The 15,629-nt window shown below is 45.5% G+C and overlaps 1 protein-coding gene across 4 annotated transcripts in view; it reads right to left on the reverse strand.

The window, feature by feature from the left end:
* Window positions 1-15,304, reverse strand: part of Nod2 (nucleotide binding oligomerization domain containing 2) — a 38,000-nt gene extending 22,696 nt beyond the window's left edge. The window contains exons 1-3 of one of the 4 annotated variants that reach the window (XM_074056015.1): window positions 15,207-15,271; window positions 11,520-11,572; window positions 5,464-5,926 (exon numbers count right to left, since the gene is read on the reverse strand). In XM_074056015.1, the coding sequence (XP_073912116.1) occupies window positions 5,464-5,922 (459 nt within the window). In that variant the 5' untranslated portion in view covers window positions 5,923-5,926; window positions 11,520-11,572; window positions 15,207-15,271. Of the gene's footprint in view, window positions 1-5,463; window positions 5,927-10,696; window positions 11,408-11,519; window positions 11,573-15,206 lie in introns of those variants that run through there. The other 3 variants (XR_012441985.1, XM_074056014.1, XM_074056013.1) reach the window with 3 other exon arrangements.
* Window positions 15,305-15,629: the final 325 nt, after the last annotated feature.

Here is a 15,629-nt window from a genome sequence, read left to right on the forward strand (position 1 = left end):
CATGGCTCAACTGAAGAAATGCAAAGGTTGCCACCTAGGTCTTTCTGCTGGGTCCCTGCCTATTCTCACAGTCTATTCCTGGTACCACCACCTGAATGTAATCCTTGGCCAATAAGTAAGAGCACCGTACCTTGTTATAAACGTCCCAGCTGTGTCCCCATTTTCTCAGTCAAAGGCCAAATCCGACCTAAACTTCAAGGCCCAAAACAGACAAAAATCCCTGTCTGACCACTGCACCCAGTTATACCTCTGACCTCACCACTTATTCCTCTTCCCCTGCTCATTCCATTCAGCACAGGTCTTCCCGAAAATATTCCTCCAGGCCTTTGCTCTGGCTATACCTCTGGCCTGGGTATCCTGCTATGCACATGGCAAACTCCCTCACCTCCCCCAAGTCTTTGTTCAGATCCACCTTTGCAGTAAGAGCCCTCTTATTATTACAAACTGAAATCACTTATCCTTCACCCCTTCCCTACACTCTCAATATCCAGACACACTTTACTGGTGGGCCCTGTGCCAGGCACTTTCTGAATGAATGAATGCCAATGAACTTAGAAGGCTCCTGAGATCCAAATCTTAAGCCCAAAATGCAGCAGGTGGGAATTACACAAGGCACCCCTTGGAACTGTCAGTACATCTGGAACCAAGGGAAACAACAAAAAAGACCAAGTCAACGTATTTATGTAACAGCTTTCCAGATTCCCTTACCCACTCCAAGCCACTAACAAATATCCCTGGCTGCCATGGCAAAGTTTGGAGATTTGTATTCTTTCTGGAAGGGGTAAAAGAGAGGATTCCATGACTGTGAGACACCAGGCACAATTAAAGAAGTGGACGTCATACCCTAACCATGTACAAAATGAAGGCTGAATGCTAGGACTTTCCCTCTCCCCCCATCACCTACCCAGGCCTCTCATCCACTGGGCTCCCAGACCTCTGGCAATCAGACTTTATCCCCAAGCAGGAGATTTGTGGTCTATCCAAGGAAATTGATCAACCCAGGAGGAAAAGTCTAAAGATAGAAACACTGTCATTTCCCAAAATGTCTAAGCAGAATTCATAGCAGAGAAGTTTCACTAAACATGCTAAGTTTTAAAGTCCTCCATTTCATAGCCCAATATGATGATGCACACCTGTAATCTCAGCATTTGCAAAACTGAGATGGGAAGATTGCAAGTTCAAGGCAAGCCTGGGCCACATAGGAAGACCCTGTTTCAAAATTAATTAATTAGTAATTAAAAACTAAAGTCCTCCATGTCAATAATGAGAAAGACAACCAAGGATTACTATATGCCCAAAGAAAATATCTAATATGTGAGCTAGAGGCCAAGCCAGTGGTGGAAGGGAAAAGCAACTTGTAGAATAAAAAGATTATGCAGGGTGAAAAAAACAACCCAACCAACCAACCAACCAAGCAAACAAACAAAAAAGCTCAACTATCATTGTGATGTTTAAGTAAAAGAAAAGATTACATCCATAAAAAAAATCAACACTATAATAAAGAAACAGTGAAAAAAAGCTTTTTCAAATTAAAAGTATGATAGCAAAAATCAAAAATTCAAGAGCTTAGAGTTGAAAATATTATACAAAAAATAGCAGAAAAAAACGCAGCGGTATTACAAAATAGAAGAAAATTACAGGTTAGTCAAGAAATTCTAACATTCAAGCAACTGTAATACCATAAAGGGAGAAAAAAGGAAATAGAGCAGAAGAAGCCATCAATAAACTCACCAAGGAAATGTCCCAGAATATAAAGATACGAGTTTCTGGATTCAAAGGGCCTCTTGGGTGCCCAGCACCCAAAGCACATAATTATGAAATTTCAGAAGATTGAGGACTAAAAGAAAGTTGACAAATGTCCATAGTTACAAAGTACTTTTAAACCTCTTAGCAGTAACACTGAAAAGAGAAGATAATGGAGTAGCGTCATGAAATTTCTGAAGGAAAATGATGGTGGACCTGGAATTTTATACCCAAACTGTCAATCAAGTATGAGAGAAATGGTAGCCATGCTCAGAAACTTTGACTCTCAAACACTCAGTCTAAAGAATTGAGTAGAAACTGAAACATGACCTACCAAAATGGAGTAAACCAGGAAAAAGGGAGACATAGGATTCAGGATACAGGATATAGGAGACCCAACATGGGCTGACAATGAACGGAACTCTCAGGATGCTGGCTGTGTGCTACAAGTAGAGGGCCACCTGTTCCAACAGAATGGAGCAGTTAGTCAAGACCTTATCTCCTACATGTCCAAGTAGGCCTGTTCCTAATCCTTATCTCTATTTCACTTGTCTTCACCATGGTCTAATGCCATTCCTTCTCTCCACTCCAGCTGGGCCATTCACTTCACCCCACAGAGATGCTTACCCTTGACCTATTCCAGGGAGCCAGGATAGCCTTTGGTGGGCTTATAGCTGAGTGTACAGAGCAACCCACTTCCTCTGACTCTATTCCCACTAGACATCCAACACCGTCTCACTCCAGCTCTGCCAGATCCTCCAGTTATATTGAGCCCTAGATCTTCCCACTCATGACTTCCACTCATGAGACTCACTCATGACTTTGTTCACCATCTCCCAGAAGACCACGTCTCCACATCTCCAAAACCTTCCCTAGCCTGGGAGCCCGTTATCTAAGGAAGGAAATGATTGTCCTTTTTTTACACAACTACATTTGACTTATTGCTCCACTTTTCAAAGGAAAATAATACATTTGGGGGGGATTTACTGTAAAAAAACAAAGTGCTAAAACCCTAAAGAAAAGCAAAGGAATGATTAACCTAAAAATCAGGATAGTAGTTGCAATCAAAGAAGACTCAGGTGCTGGAGGCACTCTATTTCTTAACCTGCGTGACAGGACCATGCTTGCCCACACGTGTGAAATTTATATACTCCTCTTTAGGCATGGTACATTTCCCAGTTTAAAAACGTTCAAGTTAATATTGTGACAGGAGCAAGCATTTCAGAGCTCAGTCTGACACCTCACCCTGTCAACTTGAGCAGCAGCATGAGTCACATGGACAGCTGGTGTCACAGCTGGTGTTGTCAGCTGAAGGTGTCCTAACAGCTGCTATGCCCAACTGAGCAAAACCATGTGAAGTCCTCACATTCGACAGAGAGAAGCACAGAGCTTTGGGAAAAACAGACCTGTATTCAAATTCCGGAGGACCCCTTCCCAGATGGGTGACCAAGTGACAGTGCAGTCACACTGCACATTGTAAGGACGTAGTGGGATTTAAATGCGATCACACACAGAAAGGGCTGAGCACAGCTCCTGGCACACAATGAACAGTAGCAATAGGCATGTCTGTGGATTTAGTTCTTTCACTCACATTTTGTTTCATTCCACAGCATTTTCAGCCCCCAACCTGCAATTAATGACAATCACCTCTATACAGGAAATTAAGAGGTGGCCTGGGGGGACATGTCAATTGGACATAACACAAGAGGCACCCACACTGTACCAGAAATCCAGCCACTGAAGGAAGAACACCAGATCGGAGATCACAGAATACAAAGAGAAAGTTGGGTTCTAAAATCTTACAACTAAGGCAGTGCGGACCTTGCCATCTGTAAGTCCTCAGGTCAGTTGTCTACTCTCCTTTCCACCCCCTCAGCTCAGTCCCTGCTTTCAATGATGACTTGTGCTGTCCACTGAGCACTTTCCTAATGTGGATTCTTAGCTCATTAAAATTCAGCCTCTCTTCTTTCCTAATGTAAGCAGTTTAGGCTATAAATTTCCCTCTGTGTTCTGCTTTAGCTGTATCCTATAGATTCTGATAAAAATAATATTCTCCTTTTTGTTTTGTTCTGAATGTTTTCTGATATCCATTATGATTTCTTTTCTGGCCAATGAGTTCTCCCATTTTCTTTTATTCACCATTCCAAATACTTCCTGTATTCATGCCCTGTCTCCTCTGGGCCCTAAGGATCTCAGCTACTTTCTCCAAACCCTTCAGAGCATCCAGACCAGAATGTACTGCTGAGCACTCATTTGACAAGACACAATCTTGTCATTTCTTGAATAGCCTGATTTTATCCTTACAACAGATTACAAGAGATACCAAGGCAGGTAAAGTTAATTATACATCTGTAGAACCCTCTTGGAGCCAGGACTAAGGAGGTGCTACTCAGGATATGATTGTAGGTTTTATGTGTGTCTGTTAAAGGGACCACATCATGTCTGCTCTGTAAATACTTAGCCACCATGATCCAGATTTAAAGCACCTTAAAGACAGAGTAGTTTATTTCATCAATGTCAATTTAGGCTTACCTAGAATTACTTGAACAGCAAATATATATGTTTTACATATTTTTAAAGAGACAAAACTAAAAACTAGTCATTGCCCAGTTTAGACCATCCTAACACTGCAATGCAATTCTAATTCATTCATTTGTTCAATAATTCGTTTACTTCATCAAGTATTTATCAAGTACCTACCATATGTAAAACATTCTGAGCACAACAAACTTTAGGACAGAGCCTGGCATGCAGTAAGCACCTAATATATTCTGGCTGAATGAATGAAAAGTAAAGGATAAACGAATGAGTCAAGGTCACGTGTCCAACACTGGCTTCTTCTTCACTGCTGTTACTCAAATGACTTCCCTGGGCCTGAATTTCCCAATCTACAAAGTGGAATGTTAATGACTGTTTTCCATCTGTCTCACAGGAGGCCTGAGGACCACTGTTTGCAGCAAAATAAAACAAAGAATTTCAAAAATACCCAACAGATTTTTTCTGTCCTTATGGTGTCTGTGGAATCATTGCATTTTCAGAGGCAATGACATCCCAACTCTGAACGATTTCACATCAGAAATCATGAGTGGACATTTACAGTATATCAGTATGCAGTGTGCTGGGTTAATTATTTGACACAGATTTAATATAATAAATAATTATGTAATGAAGGGCTACATTCTGTTGGGCTGTTAAATTAAAATGCAGTTAAAAAAAAAAGTGTGCAAGCTCAGAGCCACTCCTAATAGAAATAATAGACAGCAGCCAAAGCCGGTGCTCGCAGGGTGCTTCATACATGCCAAATCCATTCTACACAATACAAAAATTAACTCATTGAATTCTCCCCCAAAAGCGTGTAAGATAAGCACTATACAACTATTAACAGGGTTTTACAGGTGAGGAGTGTGAGGTGAGAGAGACTAAGGCTGGAGAGACTAAGGCTGGAGAGGCTCCATACAGAATGCTGAAATTACACAGAGCTGACCTTGAAGGTACATCATTCTGACTGTAGTCCTAGCCCTGGGCAACCATGCCACCCTTCCGCCCTTCACAAGTGATACCCTGCCAATAGCCAAGAGACCTTTTACCTGCCTGACTAATGTTTTAGGGGAAATCCCACAGATCAGGATACTCCATGGGGCTGACTTCCCCAGACCAGTAATCTGGGTGACTAAGCACTGTTTTCCTGTGAATTCTGCCACCCAGAGCTGGCAGCCTTACCCTCTGTGATGACGTGAAGATCGGCAACCTGACTTCGTCACATTCGTACTGGCTGAGGAAGCCCTGCTCTCGTGCCAGGTCCAGCACGGCCTCCACATGGTTGTAGAGTCTCCTGACAACAGCTGGTCGGTGACTCTGTAGGTCTCGGGCTGGGTGAAGTGAGTGAGGGTCCCAGCAGCCATGAAACTCAGGGGGATGGCCGTCAGCTTGGGCCCTCTGTACAGCTGCAATGAGCTTCTGACAGCCCCAAGAGCCCTTGTTCCAGACTGTGTCCAGCAGGCTCCTGGCCAAGTGGGAGAGAGGCTGACCAGGGAGGTGCAGGCCCTCGTAGTCCTCCCAGGAGAGCACTTCCCAGGACAGCAGCCAATCCAAGATGCTCTCAAAGCCCTCCAGGGATCCTGAGACCAGCAGCGCCACCAGCTGGCTCCTCTGTGCCTGGAAATCGTCCACTGAGCACATCTCACTATGTGGGGGAAAGAGAGAGAGACCAGAGGTCAATGTGGAAACTACTCTTTTCAGGAGCAGGAGGGGGGTCAACCCATCTGACTCCAAGTGAACAATAGTTCTACTCAGGCCTATCCCATCTGACCTTCCCATTGTGCAGGTGTGCAAATCGAGGCCCAGAGAAGACAAAGAATGGGCTGAAGTTCCCTAAGAGAGTCTGGAGCAGCCAATAATTAAATCAAGCTTCCCTGGCTCCCTGCTTTAAGAAGTTTTAAAAGGCAAGCCCTAATATGGGAGCGATGTCTCCCAAGGATTTGGCGATTGGTTCTCTTCAAAGCAAATTGGGAAGGGGTCTTCCGTGCTGGTGGATTTGGGCTAAGCAACTTCTGTAGTGGCTACTATTTATTAAACACCTGCATAACCCAATGTCAACACACCCAATTTCATCAAACATACCCTGAAGAACCTAAAAGCATATATTAACTCCAACACAGTGGTCGTGGGAGACTTTAACACCCCATTATCATCAATAGATAGGTCATCCAAACAACAAAATCAACAAAGAAATCCTAGATCTAAAATATACCATAGATCAAATGGACCTAGTTGATGTCTACAGAACATTTCATCCAACTTCTACACAATATACATTCTTCTCAGCAGCGCATGGAACCTTCTCCAAATTAGATCATATCCTAGGACACAAAGCAAGCCTCAGCAAATATAAGAAAACAGAAATTATACCGTGCATACTATCTGATCACAATGCAATAAAACTAGAACTCAACAACAAAAATAAAGACAAAAAACATGCAAACAGCTGGAAACTGAATAACTCATTGCTTAATGAACAATGGGTCATTGATGAAATAAAAGAGGAAATTAAAAAGTTCCTGGAAGTCAATGAAAATGAAAACACAACCTACCGGAACCTATAGGACACAGCAAAGGCATCCTGAAAGTTTATAGCCATGAGTGCATATATTAAAAAGACTGAAAGACCCCAAATCAATGACCTAATGATATATCTCAAACTCCTAGAAAAACAAGAACAAGCAAATCCCAAAACAAATAGGAGAGAAATAATAAAAATAAGAGCTGAAATCAACAAAATAGAAACCAAAAAAACCATACGAAGAATTAATGAAACAAAAAGTTGGTTCTTTGAAAAAATAAACAAGATCGATAGACCACTGGCAAACCTGACTAAAACAAGGAGAGAAAAAACCCAAATTAGTAAAATCAGGAATGCAAAAGGGGAGATAACAACAAACACCATGGAAGTCCAGGAAATCATCAGAGAAAATCTTAAAAAAATGGACAGATTTCTAGATACTTATGATCATCCAAAACTGAACCAAGAGGACATTAATCACCTGAATAGACCTATAACACAAAATGAAATTGAAGCAGCAATCAAGAGTCTCCCTAAAAAGAAAAGTCCAGGACCTGATGGATTCTCTGCTGAATTCTATCAGACCTTTAAAGAAGAACTGATACCAACCCTCCTTAAACTGTTCCATGAAATAGAAAGGGAAGGAAAACTGCCTAACACATTTTATGAAGCCAGTATTACACTTATCCCAAAACCAGGCAAAGACACCTCCAAAAAGGAGAACTATAGGCCAATCTCCTTAATGAACATTGATGCAAAAATCCTCAATAAAATAATGGCAAACCGAATTCAAAACACATCAAAGATTATTCACCACGACCAAGTAGACTTCATCCCAGGAATGCAGGGGTGGTTCAACATACGAAAATCAATAAACGTAATAAACCACACTAACAGAAGCAAAGACAAAAACCACTTGATCATCTCAATAGATGCAGAAAAAGCCTTTGATAAGATCCAACACCATTTCATGATAAAAGCTCTAAGAAAACTAGGAATAGAAGGAAAGTACCTCAACATTATAAAAGCTATATATGACAATCCTACAACCAGCATTATACTTAATGGAGAAAAACTGAAACCATTCCCTCTAAAATCAGGAACTAGACAAGGATGCCCACTATCTCCACTCCTATTCAACACAGTACTGGAATTCCTAGCCAGAGCAATTAGGCAAGAAGAAGGAATAAAAGGAATACAAATAGGTAAAAAAACTGGCAAAATATCCCTATTTCAGATGATATGATCCTATAACTTAAAGACCCAAAAAACTCTACTCAAGTCTTAGACACCATCAACAGCTATAGCAAGGTAGCAGGATATAAAATCAACATAAAAAAATCAATAGCACTTCTATACACTAATAGTGAACTGAGAAAGAATATATGAAAACAATTCCAGTTACAATAGCCTCAAAAAAAAATCAAATACCTAGGTGTAAACCTAACAGGATGTGAACAACCTCTACAAGGAAAACTATAAACTTCTGAAGAAAGAGATTGAGGAAGACTATAGAAAGTGGAGAGATCTCCCATGCTCATGGATTGGTAGAATCAACATAGCAAAAATGTTTATACTCCCAAAAATAATCTACATGTTGAATGCAATTCCCATCAAAATCCCAATGACATTCATCAAAGAGATTGAAAAATTTACCATTAAATTTATATGGAAACACAAGAGGGCACGAATAGCCAAGGCAATACTCAGTAAAAAGAACAACACTGGAGGTATCACAATATCCAACTTCAAACTATATTACAAAGCAATAGCAATAAAAACAGCATGGTACTGGCATAAAAACAGACATGAAGACCAGTGGAACAGAATAGAGGACCCAGGTATGAAGCCACACAACTATAACCAACTTATCTTTGACAAAGGCACTAAAAATATACGATGGAGAAATAGCAGCCTCTTCAACAGAAACTGCTGGGAAAACTGGTTAGCAATCTGCAAAAAACTGAAACTAGATCCATGTTTATCACCTATACCAATATTAACTCAAAATGGATCAAGGATCTTAATATCAGACCCCAAACTCTGAAGTTGGTACAGGAAAGAGTAGGAAATACTCTGGAGTTAGTAGGTATAGGTAAGAACTTTCTCAATGGAACCCCAGCAGCTCAGCAACTAAGAGATAGCATAGATAAATGGGACTTCATAAAGCTAAAAAGCTTCTGTTCATCAAAAGAAATGGTCTCTAAACTGAAGAGAACACCCACAGAGTGGGAGAAAATATTTGCCACCTACACATCAGACAAAGGACTGATAACCAGAATATATAGGGAACTTAAAAAACTAAATTCCCCCAAATCTAATGAACCAATAAAGAAATGGGCAAGTGAACTAAACAGAACTTTCTCAAAAGAAGAAATTCAAATGCCCAAAAAACACATTAAAAAAATGCTCACCATCCCTAGCAATAAAGGAAATGCAAATTAAAACCACACTAAGATTCCACCTCACCCCTGTTAGAATAGCCATCATTAGCAACACCACCAACAACAGGTGTTGGCGAGGATGCGGGGAAAAAGGAACCCTCTTACACTGTTGGTGGGAATGTAAACTAGTACAACCACTCTGGAAAAAAATCTGGAGGCTTCTTAAAAATCTAAACATAGATCTACCATATGATCCAGCAATACCACTCTTGGAGATATACCCAAAAGAATGTGACTCAGGTTACTCCAGAGGCACCTGCACACCCATGTTTATTGCGGCACTATTCACAATAGCTAAGTTATGGAAACAGCCAAGATGCCCCACTACTGACGAATGGATTAAGAAAATGTGGTATTTATACACAGTGGAATTTTATGCAGCCATGAAAAAGAATGAAATGTTATCATTCGCAGGTAAATGGATGGAACTGGAGAACGTCATTCTGAGTGAGGTTAGCCTGGCCCAAAAGACCAAAAATCGTATGTTCTCCCTCTTATGTAGACATTAGTCAAGGGCAAACACAACAAGGGGATTGGACTTTGATCACAAGATAAAGTGAGAGCACACAAGGGAAGGGTGAGGATAGATAAGACACCTAAAAACTAGATAGCATTTGTTGTCCTCAACGCAGAGAAACTAAAGCAGATACTTTAAAGCAACTGAGGCCAATAGGAGAAGGGGACCAGGAACTACAGAAAAGGTTAGTTTGAGAAGAATTAACGTAGAAGGTAACACACATGTACAGGAAATCAGTGCAAGTCAACTCCCTGTAAAGCTATCCTTATCTCAACCAGCAAAAACCCTTGTTCCTTCCTATTATTGCTTATACTCTCTCTACAACAAAATTAGAGATAAGGGCAAAATAGTTTCTGCCTGGAAGCGAGGGGTTAGGGTGGGTAAGGGAGGGAGTGGGAGGATGGGGGGTAAAGGAGGGGTCGGGAAGGGGGGAAGGGGTGAGAAATGACCCAAACATTGTACGCACATATGAATAAAATAAAAAATAAATAAATAAACACCTGCATAGTGTCAGGTACTGGCCAAGGTGCTTCTCTGTGTGAATTCATCTACCCTTCCAACCTCCAGAAAGTAGGAGCTGTGACCAGCCCATTGTACAGAGGAAGAAACTGAGGCAAACAGACAAATGACTTGTACAACTTGTCATAGCTAGATGAGGCAGAGCTGGGATTTGAACACCAGCAGTGCAACTCCAGGATACACACCTTTACCTCATCCCTGGGTCCCTCACAGGGGTCCAAGTCCCACCCATGTGCATAAGCCACTGCTGCCCAGAAGGGACACACAGGATATTGTGGCAAAGACCCCCCCCCTCACCCAGGTAAAGTGGGAAATCATGGTACAGACTACTTGGCTTCAAAGCTTGCTAGCGCACTGTCCCATCAGCATTCCCCACACACTCCTGCCCCAAGGCCCTCTTTTCCTCACACACACCTTCCACTCCATACCATGTTGCCCCACTGCTGTCACTGTCATTGGGGGCTGGCTCTGGGCCCAGCCCCAGACTCTGGGTGCCGGAAACAATCTCCAAGAGCTACAGGTCCTGGGAGGGGAAAATCTCTGAGCAGCAGAGAAAACATCAGCAAGTCAGTTCGTAATTGTCACAGGGTCTGTCAACAGGGCTGGTGCCATGCCCAGAGAAAACAAAAGTGAAAGGGTACAGGCATGGGCAGCAGAGGGACAATGGCTTCTTTTGATAAATCAGGGAAGTGCTAAATCTCCTGAGCAGATGCCAAGTAGCCTAGGGAGTTTGTGTCTTTCCTGTTATTCGTCTGTGTCTCACTTCCTGGCTGGTCCACAGCATAGTCTGAGTCTTCTCATCCTGGCATCGCTAAGCTTGGCATATTTGGGTGGAGGCTTTGTGAGGATACTCGGAATCAAATCCACCAAGGAAGGCTATGGACTGGAAAGCTCTGTGCTCATCCTCAGCTGATAGCCAAAGAGAGTAAAAGGAGAAATCTCCAACTCAGAATGCTGCCAACATGCATGCTGGAGACCTTGGGCTGGCCAGATGGGCAAACTGAGGCAGCAAAGTGAGCTGTGCTTCTGGCAAGCTTGGGAGGGAAGGCAATCCTAGTGCAGAGGCAACTGCAGAGTAGGCGCTATGAGCTCTTCCCGGCTAAGCAGGTCTCCTCCCAGGGTCTCCCTCCTGGGGGTAGCAAAGAGCAGAGTGAGCCCAGGGCTGGACGGTGCCAAGGATGCAGTACCAGTCTTCTCTTTACCCCTGCCCAAATCCTGGGGAAAACAGTCCACCCACCTTCTGCAAACAGCCTAGAAATGGGGATCCACGCCTGGCAAGCATGTGTGCAGCTAGGAAGAGAAGGAGGCTGGAGTCAGACAGAGGGGATGCTATATTCCCCTTACCTACAGATCCCAGAAGAAGCACTCACTTCTTCCTTCTCCTGCAGGTGCTTGGCCACCCTCCCCGGAAAGCTGGGGAGCAGGCACCATCAGGGGCCAGTCTTTAGCAGGGAAGCCAAAGCTCTGTGGGGCACTGGACTGGCTGTCCCAGATCTGTCACAGACCCACCTTAGGGAAAATCCCAAAGGCATAGCAGGAAGTCAGAGCCAGCAATCCAGCCAGACAGCACTCAGTAATTCTTGGTAGTTCTGGCATAAAGCCCCAGGCAGTCCTCCTGACTCTCACTGACAGATGCAGACCTCAGCATCATGAACCACACCCACAGATGTGCTCACCCGCAAGGAGACTAAGCCCTTCCCAAGCACACTAAGGATGGGGCTGCCCCCAGATGCCCAAGTCACACCCACCCAAGCTGATGATGTCAGGTTCCTGTGGACACAGGAGAAGCAGGCCCAAGCCACAAGGTCTGGTGCTCTGTCCCCCAACCAGCACCTGGAAAGTCCCACCTATGCCAGTCTTCTGGAGACCTCAGAGCAAAGAGTATCCCCAAGGGCCAATTCAACCAGCCCCCTCTCTCTGAGTAGGCATTGTCCTATCTCATCTTAAACACTTGGAAAGGAAGACTTGGCTTTGGTGCTAACCTTGCTAACCAGCTCAGGAAGTACTTCATTATGTCTAGCTTAAATTTATCCTGCTTCAGTTAAAGTTGGGAGAGAGGAAAAAAACAAGTTGATGTTCATATATTATCTACTTCATTAAAAAACTGTCCCTAAAATCCAAAAGGTACCTAAAAAATAGCTCTTGTACCTTTAGTATTTGGTCAGACTTTTTCTTCAGACTAAATCCATTGGTACAACTCCCTTGTCTTTTCTTCTCTAGTTTGGTTATCACAACTTTGTTCTCCCTAAGGTGAGGCCCAAGCAAAGAGAGGGGCACCTCTTTGCTAAAACAGTCAAGGAGTGATCCACATGGGCTCGCCCTCATCCCCAAGTGCACACCTATGACCTGACACCTCCTTCCCAAGACCTGTCCATCCTGGTTCCCTGTGACCCTGAGCCAATGGCTTCACTCAGTGCTGAAATCTCAGCTGTTGGCCACCCACAGACTGGAGAGGAAATGTAGCCCAGGGAAGCCCTTCTTCTGAGCTGTCCTGGATCCTGGCCAAGACCACATCTCCCCTGGGACATTGGCTTCATCCCTCCCTCCCCTTCCTGCTGCTATCTGGGAGACCAGTTCTGAGCACAAGAAAAAAACCTGTCCATTGAAAGAGCAGAGCTCTTTCTGGGCCTGGTCCCCTTTCAGCTCCAATCCCATGTTGCCCTTTGCCCTCCTCTTCTTTCCCTCCACCTTCCCCACCCCTGCTTTGCTCAAGGTCACCATTACCTTCCAGTGCTCAATTCTCAGCCCTCCTCTGTTTGCTCCACTGAAGCCAGTTGCCTTCACTGCTCTCCCTCCTTGGAGCACTTTCCTCACCACATCCAGGGCACCTACTGGTTCTTCCTCCCATCGCCCAGGCAGCTCTGTCTCCCAGGCTGCTTTCTAGTCCAGCAGACCCCAAAGCCTAACAACAGGACCTCTTCTCTTCTCCATGTCACCCCCTCATCAGCGAGCCACCTGCTCAAAATTTTAGTACCAGCTCCACACCCCCCAAACTTCCCTTGAGCTGCCTACTTAATAGCACTCAGGTGCTCAAAGTAAACTAGCACAAAACCAAACTCCAGATCCTCCCCTAAACAGCTCCCTCTCAAGTGATGTCAGCTCCAAACTTCTAGGTGCTGGGGTCAAAAACCTCAGAGTCAGTGACTCCACCTTTCTCATGCACCCCAAACCCTACCAACACAACCTCCAATTATAGTCCAAATTCAAAAGCCCAAGATTTTCTCTCTGCCTCTCTCTATGTCCTGGTGCACGTGCCCATGGTCTTTCCCCAGCATGAGAGCAACGCTCCCTCACTGGTCCTCCCTTCTGCCCTCACTCTCTCCAACCTGTTCTCATCCCCACAGGTAGAAGAAGCAGCTCAGCCTTAAGTCACCCACACTCAGAATAAAAACCAAAGCCTTTCAGTGACCTTCAGCCATATGCATTGGACCCTCTACTGCTCACCCTTACACATTTCCTCCTAATCCCCATCCGCTCCTCACCACCCTGCTCCAGTCACACCGGCTTCCTCCTTGTTCCTAGAACAAGCCAGGCCAGCTCCCACCTGTCATGCTCCTGCCCCAGGGCCTTTGCACAAACTCTTCTGGCAAACTCTCCTTTCCTCCAGATAGACACATAGCTTGCTCCTCACCTCCTTAAGTCTTTGCTCAGTGGTGGCTGACTCAGAGAGGCCTTCCTGACTCTGCTGTATAAAACTGAAATCTGCAATCCCAGCACCCCATCCTCCTTCCCTGCTTTATTTTTCTTCATAACATTTCTTACAATCTGAGATGCCATGTATTCACATGTTTCATTGCTAGAGCTTCTTTCTAGAATGTGTACTCCATGAGGGTAGGGAGTGCTGTTTCTCCATCCCCGGAGTGTTTAAGTGAATGAAAGAAAATGGATTTACTCCACATGGCTACAAGTGGCAGCCTGGAGACAAGGCATGGAATCTGCCAGGCACAGAGATGCACCCAGAAGGTCACCTTATAAGTAACAAGTTTCCATCTATGCTGCAGTGGGATTCTGGCCTGGGTGGGAGGATGTGGGCTAAGGGGCCTTGAATGACCAACAAACCATGGACTCAACAGCTCTGGGACAAGGATGGGGACAGAACACAGGCAGTGGGGATGTCACTCTGGTCTTCACCAAAAGGTTAGGGGAGAGGGTGACAGGGCAAGTTTCTCCCTTACATAGAACAAAGACCCTGGAGGAGATCAGGTCCCAGCCCATAGGGAAACTGAGCTCCCCCCTTATCCCCCAACCCCCCCCACCCAATCTCACACACAGGGTGCCTAAGTGCTCAGGAAGAAAAAACTCTGAGCAAGCTCAGTGCCCGGGTTCTGACCAGCTGGACCAGGGGGCTGCTCCACCAACTTGCCCAGCAAAGGAGAGAGCCAACAGTGTGCAGGACGTGACTCTGGGCCTGCGAGGACAGGGATAGGATTTGAACCCGATTCTCACTCCCATGGGAAAAGGACAAGGCAATAGGCTCCAGAAGAATTATATGCAGCCAGTAGGATTAGAGATCCTCCAGGCAGATTCTCACCCCGTGAAGAGGGAAAACTGAGGTCCACAGAGATGAAGGACCTGGTTGAGGCCTCCACTGAGACCTGAAGCCGGGTCTCCTTATTCTGGAGCGATGACCTCGCATCCTACAGGTTCTCTCCCACAACCCCAAGTCTCCTGGGGGCTGGAGCATTCTGCCTACTCCCCCCCCCATCCTAACTACAGCTCGCCCCTTTCCTTCTACTTCGTATCTACACCGCGCGGTGCGCCCGGCGGAAACCGAGGAAGGCGCTCTCCAAGCCCGGCGTCCGGGTCAGCTCCATAGCCAGGTGACCGCGTCCCGGGGGCGGAACCCTCGGCTCCCAGGGTCGACCCCCCACCCCCCCGCCCCGCAGGGCACAGCAAGGCAGCACCCTGAACGGGCGACACTCACCGCTCGGCAGCCGGCGACCGGATCCTCCGCCCAGCGGGGCCGCCACTCCCCGCAGCTGTCCGGGTTCCGGCGGCACGCGCTCACCCCGCCCCGCCCATTGCCCCGCCCACCACTGCTGCCCCGCCTACCCAGAGGCCACGCCCCTTCTCGTCCTCCCCGCCTGCAGGGTCTGCCTTGCGGGTTGCCCCGCCTCTCCTCACCATGGAACTGGACCCAACAGGTGTGGGGAAGAGTCTGGGCTCCCTGCAGGATGGTGCGGCCCGGGCTGTGTGCCCCGGCCGGGTGGGGCCGCCTTTCTGGGCCATGTTTCAACCAGGAGGGAAGCGGAGAGCCCTGGGAAGAAGCCTCATCCTCTCCTAACAAACACACACACTGCACACACATACACACACACACACACACACTGTACACACACACGCTGCA

Source organism: Castor canadensis, chromosome 15 (genome assembly GCF_047511655.1).
Source record: "Castor canadensis chromosome 15, mCasCan1.hap1v2, whole genome shotgun sequence".
NCBI classification, from domain to species: Eukaryota; Metazoa; Chordata; class Mammalia; order Rodentia; family Castoridae; genus Castor; species Castor canadensis.